The sequence below is a fragment of the Brassica napus genome, chromosome C3 (genome assembly GCF_020379485.1).
Source record: "Brassica napus cultivar Da-Ae chromosome C3, Da-Ae, whole genome shotgun sequence".
NCBI lineage: Eukaryota > Viridiplantae > Streptophyta > Magnoliopsida > Brassicales > Brassicaceae > Brassica > Brassica napus.
This window is the reverse complement of record NC_063446.1, coordinates 14,413,605-14,424,821: the sequence shown is the minus strand read 5'-3', so window position 1 is coordinate 14,424,821 and position 11,217 is coordinate 14,413,605. Positions and strand designations below refer to the sequence as shown.

Sequence of the window (11,217 nt, the reverse complement as noted above, 5' to 3'; positions counted from 1 at the left end):
ATCTCTTGAAGGATATGCCCAATCGTATTTGGCTGGGGATTGGAAAGTTTGGGCGCTGGCAACCTTCTTGTCGTATGAGAGGCTATAGCCTAGATGAATGCAACACCAAACATGTTTTAAATAAAGGCAAAGAACCTGTTAATTAGCACGGAACTACAACAATCCACAATGGTTTCTTCCAAGTCAACTCAGAAGTTGTTACTCACTCATCAAACCAAGAAAGCGTGTATAGCTCATCAAACCAAGAGAGCGGGTATAAGCTCATCAAACCAAGAAAGCTAGGTTATTTCTTTGTTGCAGTTGGGCAAGCTTATCTATTTCAATCAAATTAGGAGGAAACTGTTATCAAACAGAGAGGGGTGGATGTTCTTCTTAGCAAGAATTATTGCAGTAGGATAATGGCTAGGAGGATTTGAAAGACATTATGGCATTAAGATTTCCAAGGCTTAGCTCAGGGACTCATGTCAGTCATTTCCCTTCATCAACTAATTAATGAGAGCTTCCCCTGTAGTCATCAGCTCGTTCTTGACAGATCCGATCGGGTGTTCATAATCTAGAGTAAAAGTATGATAACCACAAAAAAGAATTGGTAAGAAAATAAAAAGAAATCAACTTTGGTTAACCACAGAAGTGTTAACTGTCACGGAGGTTTCCCATGCGCAAGAGGATATCATATGAAAATCAGTGGAAGTCACGGATATTCAATTTGTTAATGTTGTTGTCATTTTCCTCCCAATCGAGACAATGTTTCTCAGGGTAAAAAAAAATTGACTATGAAACTGAGTGTACAGAAAATCCACTTCCAGATGCAAAACCCTAATTTGAATTTATGTCAAAAAAATTGTAAGATGAATCGATCTCCATATGGTTGCTCTTCATGTTCACTGGTCATGGAGTTTTGGGTTAAAGTTCCAAAGAAGATGTCTTTTTGTTTAACCAATATGTATATAATTTGATGATTAGGTTAAAATCCCAGTGATTAGTAATTGTTAAAATCCCAGTAATTTTGTTCAAAATTTTCTAATAATGCCTAAAATATAATTTTATAACAAAAGTTTAGTTCCTGGCTCTATGGTTTTAATCTTAGAACCGACGGACGTACGTATTTCCTCAGATCTTTTTTCTTAACACTATGAAGTCTAATTTAACCGAGATATTGAAATTCAGGATTCGTTGAACTCAAATTTACATATTTCTGGATTAGCAAAAAAAAGAGAATTTGTTTCGTCTTAAAAAAAGAGAGGAAATGATCAAATTGTCATCAAGCTGGTTTATGTTCGTGTCAACGGTTGCACACTTGGCCTAACCCCGAGAGACATTAAAAAAAAAAAAACGATATTCAAAAGTGTAGACTCTTTAGTTAAATAAGTAATTATTAGTTAGTACTACTCTTAATTGTTATTACTCCACAAACACCCCCTTTTGTTTGTCTCTCTGTTCTCACCCTGAGTAAACAAAAATTAAAAAATTCGGGTATTTTCCTTCATTCTTCTCTGACGCTCTGGTTTGTGTAATTTCCCGGCAACGGAGGAGGAAGAGTGTAAGCAAGAAATTACTCTTCTTCTACGAAACAGAAACATACCTCTCTCTCCTTCGATTCTCTTCCTCTTTAGTTTGATCAAAAGCTTTCTTTTTCTTTTTCTGTTCATGGTTTCCTCCATCGCAGGTACTAAGTTGACAATCGGTGGTTGGTTTCTGTTATTATTCATATGAAGTTTGTCTTGCTTGATTGCTTTATGGTTCATGTACTTGATTGTGATTGTGATTGTGATTGTTCTGTTTTTTTCTTTTCCTGGAAATATTGCAAAGTTTTTAGCTTTGAGTTTGAGTTTATTACAAAGATGATGTCTGTCTCTGATCATGTTTTGTTGCCACAAGCAGCATAAGTTTTCCAAAGTTGAAACCTTTAAGTTTTAGTTGACCTAGTGTTTCGTCGTTTCCTTCGATTGTCTTCCTGTTTGTATCATTCGATCTTGTCTGTTTGAATGTGTTTATGTCTGTGTAATTGAGAGCTAATGGTCTCAGCAAGTAGCTTTCTGCTTTATGATGAGAACTTAGACATCAATATACAGTTTATTTCTTGTTTTTTTGTTTGAAGTTGGTGACGCCAAAAAGATGGAGTTAGAATCCAAGGAATCACTATCTGCTGGTTAGAAAATATACTTCCAACCTTTTTAGTTTTTTTTTTGCTTTCTCTTACAATCTCTAATCATTTGCCTATGTCAAATCTAGACATGCCATCTTTGCTGAGAAGATCAGCTGAAGCTTTTAATGGAGGCAGTGAATATCGTTCTGCAACTGATCTAAGCATATTCTCTAGTTCATTGCCTACACTTTTTCATGAAAAGCGTATGTTCTAGCTTCTTTTTCGTGATCCGTTTTAACTCTTGACTTAACTTGAACACAGTTGCTAATATACTTCTCTTGTTTTGACTAACTATGCAGTGAATATGACCGATTCAGATAGCTGGCTCTCACTTGATGATAACTCACCCAATCTGAACAAACTCGTCATGGGAAACTCAGAGAAGGATTCTTTGGAAGATGCCGAACCTCATTCTTTAGAAATCTTGCTTCCTGAGGATGAAAACGAGCTTCTTCCTGGCCTCATTGATGAGCTTAATTTCAGCGGCCTGCCTGATGAACTTGAAGATCTTGATGTATTTTGCACTGGAGGGGGTATGGAGCTGGATGCTGAATCCCAACGCGATGCTGCAAGTTCATTTGTTACTCGTAAACGCTCCAATACATCTTTCAGAGTTTCAGTGGAGCATCCAAACGGTGAACATCCTTCAAGGACATTGTTTGTGAGGAATATCAACAGCAGTATCGATGATTCAGAGTTAACCGCTCTCTTTGAGGTAATGAACGCAGAACACTCTCTGTTTCAGTAATTTTTCTTCACATTGTCCTCCTCAGCCTTATATTTTGTCACCACCAGCCGTTTGGGGAGATCAGGAGTTTGTACACAGCATGCAAAAGCAGAGGTTTTGTAATGATATCCTACTATGATATCCGAGCTGCTCATGCCGCAATGCGTGCACTGCAGAACACTCTCTTAAGAAAAAGGACACTGGACATTCACTACTCCATTCCTAAAGTATGAGCTCTGAGAGATATATTCTAAGTTTTAGCTTTCTTTAGCACTTTTGTAATCATTATTTTCACTTCCACGTGATAGGAAAATCCGTCAGAGAAGGATATGAATCAAGGGACTCTTGTGATTTTTAATGTGGACTCAACTGTATCAAATGATGAGCTCCTTAAGCTGTTCGGTGCCTATGGTGAAATAAGAGAGGTTAGCTTAACTTGTGCCTTCATATGTGCTATATGCTATGCAATTGTCTAAGATGTTTTTCACTTTGGTTGTATTTGTTGTATCAAACTATCTAATCATTAATTCTTGGCTTCTAAATGCAGATTAGAGAAACCCCAAACAGGAGATTCCACAGGTTTATTGAGTACTATGATGTTAGAGATGCAGAGGCAGCTCTAAAAGCACTGAACAGAAGTGAGATAGGTGGGAAATGTATAAAGCTCGAACTTAGCCGTCCTGGAGGATCCCGTCGAGTGTGAGTTCCCTTTGCACTTTGTATATTTTCAAAGAATTGAGTTATCATAAACAGTGAACTGGAACTATTTGGATGCAGCTCGGTCCCGTCAACAAGTCAAGATATGGACAGACACGAAGTTTCAAGTTTCCTAGCTTCACAGGTTGCCAATTCTCCACCAGGTAACTGGCCCATTGGCAGCCCCTTGAAGGGCTCTCCCACGCATGCCTTTCCGAGGCCACCCGGTCTAGGAATCATCAGGCCGTTTAACCGAGATAACATGCCTGGATTAGCTTCAGTTCTCCCTGGTCAGACCTCCAGCTTTCATGGATTTTCGCCAGTCAGTAACGACCAAGGGCTATTGAATCATCCAAACCAAACTATTCTGAATAACGCTTTGATGCACAACGTCTCCTATGGGCAACCTCATTCGTTGCCAGAGCATATAGGAGGGGGAATTTCGAACTCCATGAGTTTTATAGCTCCACACTCCCCAGGGTTCGGGACTTCATCTGATAACCGCTATCGCTGGGGAAGCCCTCCTCAGCACATGAATTACCCTGGTGCGTCATCTTCATCATCATCACCAACTGAACGTCCTTTTACTGTTAGGCATGGTTTTCCTTTTGCCGAGAGGCAAGTTTCATTGCTTGGGAAGTACCAGCATCATGTGGGCTCTGCTCCTTCAAGCACTCATTTTAATGCCCATATGAACTGTTACCCGGGATCACCAGAGACATCCTCTCTGATACCCCTAGGATTTGGGGATCTAGGAATCAACAAAAGTTATATCAATCCTCATGGAAAAGCCAACTTTGGTGTTAGTCTACAAGGAAACCATAACAAACTGGACTTCTCTGGCTTTGGCATGTCCTCATTGCCTTTCGGTGAGAGTAGAGGACATGAGCCCTTTGCTGAGCAAGGTAGGATCCAACACATAGATGGTGGTCAGTATCATATTGACTTGGATATAATTGCTACTGGAGATGATATTCGGACTACATTAATCATCAAAAACATCCCAAACAAGTAAGCGTTGTATTGATCTCAATCCCAATGTAAAGATCACTAGGTAATGTTTTAATTCTCAAACACTTTGTTCTGTAAGGTATACTTACAAGATGCTGGTGGCTGAAATTGACGAGAAGCACAAGGGAGACTATGACTTTCTGTGCTTACCTATAGACTTTAAGGTAACTATACTATAAAAAGAGTGAACACATGATGCCTGAGAACTTACTGACGATCTAATTTCTTCTGGATACAGAATAAGTGCAACATGGGTTATGCTTTTGTCAACATGGTCTCTCCATTGCACATTGTTCCCTTCCAACAGGTTTCTTTTTTACCTTTTTCTCTTCACTATTGTTTTCGGTAACTGTGTTCTTCTAGTCAGTTTAGACTAGAAATGTGATAGGTTTTGAAACGACTCTCTAAAGTACTGACACCCTAAGGTTCAGATAGGGGTATTAGTAGCTATCTGATCTGGGTGTAAATAACTAAAATGTTAACAAAGGCAAAGCCAATGCAAACTCTTCTTCCATCAACCTCCCTTTAACTCATTATTCAGCGAGTTCCACTCTTTTCAACCATATCCCCTCAGCGCATCAGCTTATCATAGTGTTACTGTGTGGTTTTTAGTGAACATGACCATGTATTGTGGTGGATATGGTAACTATCAAGATGCGCTGGGTTTAGATGTTATTTACTAATAGATATTTGTCTATGCATCTTTCTGCAGACCTTCAATGGTAAGATATGGGAAAAATTCAACAGTGGGAAAGTAGCTTCATTGGCATATGCAGAGATCCAAGGAAAGTCTGCTCTTGCTTCATACATGCAGAATCCAAGCACTATGGAGGACGAGAAGCAATTGTTTCCAGAAGTCTCCCACCACAATGATGAGGGTCAAGACTCCAAGGATCAGGTAGCCGATTTAATCTAAAATCTTGGTTGCCTTTACAAATACATATCCAGTTAAGACAACAACCAACGTAAATGCAAATAAGAAAATTAATCATAATTTTAATATATTTAAAATAAAAAAAATTATAGTTGAATTCATAAAAATAGATGCAATCTAATATAACCAAATGATAACTAAATCGATTATAAAAAAACAACAAAACCGACTAGATATAACATATCTAAAATCATATGCCTAATTAAAGTAATATAATATTATTAATATAAATTATGCATACAAATTATAAATTAATTTAAAATTAAAAATAAATAACAATGAATTATTATAGTATATTTATTTAATAAATAGAACACGAAAAAAATCTCCTAATGAATAAATAGTTGACGAGCCAGTGTCTTGCAGGTTTCTATTTTCGAATGTTCCAAATTCACTATATATATACTCCATATATAAATAAATAATATAATAAATTGGAACGTCACAATTTCCTGAAATCATTCTTCATCTCTTCAACGCATGGTTTATTGATTCTTTAGTCAATTCATTAACAATACTCATACCAAAAAAAAAACATTTGCAAGACATCCACACTCAACTACTTTGCCCTAAAGGCTTGAAAATCCTTTAAATAATCCCTTTGAGTAGTAGCTTTGTTTATTTAAAGGATCGACCAGAGAGGCCATTCTGCAGAGAGGGAGGGAGAGAGAGGACTTCCGGAGTAGTGCGTCGGAAGAAACTTTAGGATCTAATCGTGAGAGGAACTTTAGGAGCTGGTTGAACAGAACCGAGCTTGCCATATGGCGAACTGGTTGAACAGAACCGAGTTCGTCGTATGGCGAGCTGGTTCAGACATGCCGAGCTTTGGCCTTCTTCGGGTGGTTCGGACGTTTGAAAAGCGTTGGTAAGCTCTTTTCCCGTTTCGTCTTTTGTTTCCCAAGAGTTGTTTTTCGGAGAGATTGGATCTTCTAATTCGAAAACAACTTCTTTTAAAATTATACGAGACTTTTTGTTTCGAGAAATATTTTCCAGGGACTTTCATGCATTGATTTCGTCATGACCGATTTTGACCCCAACAATTTCCATTGAGTTTCCAAAATTAGATTTTCAAAAAATAAGTTTCTAATGAGTTTCTACGAGTTTCCAAGAAATTCTGATTCCGAAACGTTTTTGAAACGTGAAACGGACCTTCATCCAAATTTCCATACAACCTAGAATATAACTGTTAGGACAGAAGGCATGTGTCTTTCTATGTCCCTTTATCTTTTCTTTGTCTATAAATATAGAGTGTATTCAGAGTTTACGAATTAAGGAAATCAATCCTCCTTTATTCTCTCTTAGTTTCGAAATACATATATCTTTCTCTCTTAGATATCTCTCACTCTCTCTCTTGTTCATCACTTGTTCATCAGTGTTCTTCATTTACTTTCACAAATCGTAAGAGGAAATTTGAAAAATCTATAGATGGATCTACGGTTCATCATCCTTCTAGCCATAGTCACAACTGTTGTAGCCATTAAGGTTTGATCTTTGTTATGGTTTCGTTGTCAATTTTTTTGCCCTAAAAGGAACAAAACCACCGAGTTATTGTTGAGTAATATAGTTAAAAATTCTAAAAGGAATATAAAACCACCGTTTTGGTGTGACGTATCCAAATTATACTAAATATTTTTATCCATCTTCATTTTATCAGAGCTCAGATGGAGAAGATGTCAACTGCGTTGATAAAAAGAAGCAACCAGCATTTGAAAATATACTATTAAAGAATCACGTACTTCAGGTACTTTTACTTTTGTAATTTTTAAAATTTAATTTAGAAATAATATCCTGAGATTTCATTATTTCCATGTTAGTATTTTTTATACACGAAACTAATACTTCAAAAATAGGCATGGCCATCGGAAATTCCTAAGCCGATCGGAACGTTTCAAAAAGACAAAAGACAAAAGACAAACATTCGAAGCCCATGTCAGCACTGCTATGTGCCCTGAAGGCACTGTTTCGATACGGGCTGGCAATGATACTGTGAGCCGTCGTACAGAACCGGACCGGACTAATTATACCCCCGGGCATGAGGTAACGAATGCTAAATTAGAACTTAACGACGTGTCAATCTAAAAGCTTGTAAGGAGTATGTTATTATTATTATATTTTTGTCAAACAGCATGTTATTTTTAGCTAAGTAATTAATGACTATTAAATATAAATTGGTAGACATCTAAGTAATTTATAACAGGCTTAATTTTTTATATCATGTTTAAATATAAATTGGTAGACACTAATCTATACTACATTAATATCTTCACTAAAAATCCATTTTGTTTAGATATATCATGTTTACGAATATATTATATGTTTTTAATATTTATACTATTTTCTTTGATATCATTTCGATTTCTTAAGATTGTTTGCAATATATTCACCATAAATCTGATTTGTTTAACGCATTTATTTTTCTTTACAAGCCCAGTAACCCTTATTGGGTTATATATGTTAATGTAACATAACTAAACTAATGTTGCAATAAAAAAAGAAGTCCACCAAAACGAACCAAACCAAGATATAATTCTGATTTGGTGGTCCATAAACAGATAAATCTATAAAGTTAGACCAAAAAAAATAAATCTATAAAGTTATTTTTATATTTCATAGACTTGTTATGTGGTTTTCGATATAATTTTACTAAATATTATCAAAATATATTAAAATATTAAGAAAAATAGAAGTATTTTCATTGTGATTATAAAACCAACAATATAATATTTATTTTGTACTTATATAAAATATATATAGAAATATATTATTAATTTATGATTTTAATAGGACTATATATTTACATGGAAGTTTTAAAAATATTATTATCTTATTATTTTATCGATTTGTGTCATATTTTACACCGGACCAAGTTAGGACCGACAAAATTTATTAATTTATAGAGGTTCTACTGTATATATATATATATTAATGTATAATAACATTAATTTCAATACTAATTACTAGTTACAAAATTAGTGAAAATATTTATATACAATTTTTGATAATTAAGATATTGTTATAATGTTTTTATTGTTATAATGTTTTTCAACACATTTGTTAAAATATATATATATGTATTTATATATTTATATTTTAAATTAAAAGATATCAAATTATATTATGATTTAAGTAGTTAACAGATTATATATTAGCATTAAGGAAATACATTTAATAAAAAACTTAAATGATGATCAAAATAAAAATATCACACATGAATCAAGGTGAGTGTGCTAACCAATCCGGGTTTTTAGGAGTCGATGTTATATTAGGAATGATATATTATTAATCCATATTATTAGTAATAAATGAATGATAAATGATTTTTAGTAATGATTCATTTTTAAAAAAAATTACACATAAATCAAAGTTGTGAATTTTCTTTTAATATATATGATTTTGTTTATTAAAAGCTAGAAAGTCCATTTTGCATAATAGGATTAGTTTTATTTAGTTAAAGCAAATGAAACTGAGAACAATATCGCTTATATCACCAATTATAAGAAAATATTGTTTCTTATCATTCGTGGTTACAACAACATTTTCCATTAGGGTTCGGAACACACCTCCCATAAGTATACCCTTGGCGTTTCACAATACAGTCATGGACACATTCACGAAGTTCGTACCTTCCTGGCACACATCGAGCATAGCAATTTGGTGGCACTGCACATAAAAACCACGACAAGATTATAGTTCTGTTCAGTTACAAAAAAAAAAAGATTTATAGTTCTGTATATACCATGTCCAAACAATAGTTTTTTTTAAGAACTTGTAAGATACATAACATTAGGAGAACGTTGTATATATCTCTTATATATTAAAAGAGAAACATTGTAATAAATGCGTTCACACTAAACTAGACACATGTCACGTATAAAAACATTATAATAAATGTGTTCATACTAATATGGATACATGTCACATGTAAAGAGTTTTTTAGCCAAACTCTACATAAATATGTTCACACTATTTACTTTACGTTTTTAATATAAAACTCACATGCATGATTTTTCTTTACGTTATTTTTACTGTTTACGAATAGAGCTGGATAAATTATTAAAAAAATTTTGATTTGATTCGTTATCCATTTTGATTCGAACCGGAAAATCCAGATATCTGTTACTCTACGAAGCAAATCAAATACTAAAATGCAATATCCGTAAAAAAATAAATCACAAATATCAATATTTATAGGAACGAATATCCAATTTGATCTGTTATATGCATATATATATATACAAATATTTAAAGAGTTATATATAAATTATATATTATAGTTTATAGAAAGTTTACCATATTTTTTGTTTTTAAATAATTTCATTTGAAGAATTTTATTTTTCATATATTATTTTGAAAAAAAATATCATTTAATATTAATTAACAGTATCTTTATATATTTATCAACAATCTTTGTATACTTTTATATACACATACATGTACACATTGACGTGAACACTTTATAACTAAATATTTACCACAGCTGAAATATCTATTTTTTTGGGAATTAAAATATTATTTGTCTTAATACTTCTAACACTATCGACCAAATTGTAGTAAAATGATTTATCTTAATAATTTTCTTTTCTTTTTCTAACTATTATCCGTTTACAAACTATAATATGAAACCATTGGTTCGACATCATGACTATCTAAGATTCATAACATGAAAACAAACAAATAATAGTAAATTTTGATTATCACATAAAAAAAACATCAAACATTTTAACTGAATAAACCAAAAAATATTGATTAAAAATTATAGTTATATTTTATGAGATTAAAAACCAAAAAATAACTTAAAACCGAACCGATATCCACATTAAACAGATTAATGTCTCTTTATTAAAAAAATAACAAAATTATTAATCACATTCCGCGCAAAGCACCGATTATTACCTAATTACACAATATAAGACTGGCCGGATTCGTGGATATCTAGAAATTTCAAGATATCCAGATTTGCTGTTAGAGTTTTTTTATCAACCGGATGGATCTAGATTCATGACTTTCACAATATATGGTCGAACCGGATCCATAAAAAGGAAAAATATGTAACAGATACTAAAATCATTTTTAAATACTTTAAAATTAAAATTCAAATAATTTTGCATAAACATTCCGTATAATATTATATGATATTTTAAATAATTTGTATAACTATATATTTTAAATAATTTGTATAACTATACATTTTAAATTAATGATAAAGAATTTGGTTCTAATTTCAAATATCCAGATTTGAAATTAAGATATTTGGATCCAGATCTGGTTCATACGAATCCTAATCCTGCTTTAGGATATTTGGTTGTTTGAACTGTTTTCTATCAGATTTTTTATTGAACTGTCGATGGCGATGAATAATTTCAGCTCCCACTACACATGTGAATGCCATTGCTAATTCGAATTTTTTTTCATCGCTAATTTGATATTTTTAAAGAAAAACTTCACCTAGATATCTAAGAGTAATTAAAGATAATGGTTTATCCAAAAAAAAATTAAAGATAATGAAATGTACAAAACAAAAATAAATATTTTGTAATAAGCACCATACCTGATGCGGCCACAACATTGCAGTTGAACATCGAAATTGCCAATGCTATTAGAAGAAAAAGAGTCACAGAGGTTTTTGTGATAGCCATTTCTTTTAGCTTTTTCTATGGAAAAGAAATTATGTTTATGATTTCTAGTTCTTCAGGACAAGTTCTA

The 11,217-nt window shown here is 33.0% G+C and overlaps 2 protein-coding genes across 7 annotated transcripts; one reads left to right on the top strand and one right to left on the bottom strand.

Annotated features, from left to right (window-relative positions):
• The first annotated feature begins 1,408 nt into the window (after positions 1–1,408).
• LOC106388293 (protein MEI2-like 2) lies at positions 1,409–9,348 on the top strand. 6 transcript variants are annotated; one of them, XR_007321288.1, is made up of 14 exons: positions 1,413–1,666; positions 2,099–2,149; positions 2,233–2,349; positions 2,446–2,861; positions 2,942–3,100; positions 3,182–3,298; positions 3,421–3,572; positions 3,651–4,580; positions 4,660–4,744; positions 4,819–4,887; positions 5,293–5,478; positions 7,169–7,255; positions 7,365–7,551; positions 9,061–9,348. XR_007321288.1 is itself a non-coding variant. In XM_048752641.1 (13 exons), exons 2-13 carry the CDS (start codon positions 2,116–2,118, stop codon positions 7,464–7,466), a joined length of 2,454 nt encoding a protein of 817 aa, XP_048608598.1. In that variant the 5' UTR covers positions 1,409–1,540; positions 2,099–2,115; the 3' UTR covers positions 7,467–7,724. The 6 variants fall into 6 exon arrangements, 2 of the variants coding, with proteins under 2 accessions (XP_048608598.1, XP_048608597.1); XR_007321289.1 differs by lacking the exon at positions 9,061–9,348 and adding an exon at positions 6,143–6,379 and having other exon boundaries at positions 7,365–7,724; XR_007321291.1 differs by lacking the exon at positions 9,061–9,348 and adding an exon at positions 6,124–6,379 and having other exon boundaries at positions 7,365–7,724.
• LOC111204436 (putative defensin-like protein 53) lies at positions 8,934–11,217 on the bottom strand. Its single transcript, XM_022699141.2, has 2 exons — positions 11,063–11,217; positions 8,934–9,174 (listed from the first exon to the last, which is right to left on the bottom strand). Exons 1-2 carry the CDS (start codon positions 11,148–11,150, stop codon positions 9,029–9,031), a joined length of 234 nt encoding a protein of 77 aa, XP_022554862.1. The 5' UTR covers positions 11,151–11,217; the 3' UTR covers positions 8,934–9,028.

What these genes read in the sequence shown, in the direction of transcription:
- LOC111204436 (XM_022699141.2), bottom strand. Translation starts at nt 11,150, where the DNA reads ATGGCTATCACAAAAACCTCTGTGACTCTTTTTCTTCTAATAGCATTG. An exon ending in CAATGTTGTGGCCGCATCAG is followed by an intron (nt 9,175 to 11,062) that starts GTATGGTGCTTA and finishes TTTTATGTGCAG; the next exon opens with TGCCACCAAATTGCTATGCT.
- LOC106388293 (XM_048752640.1), top strand. An exon ending in CAAGGAATCACTATCTGCTG is followed by an intron (nt 2,150 to 2,232) that starts GTTAGAAAATAT and finishes TGTCAAATCTAG; the next exon opens with ACATGCCATCTTTGCTGAGA. An exon ending in ACATTGTTCCCTTCCAACAG is followed by an intron (nt 4,888 to 5,292) that starts GTTTCTTTTTTA and finishes ATCTTTCTGCAG; the next exon opens with ACCTTCAATGGTAAGATATG.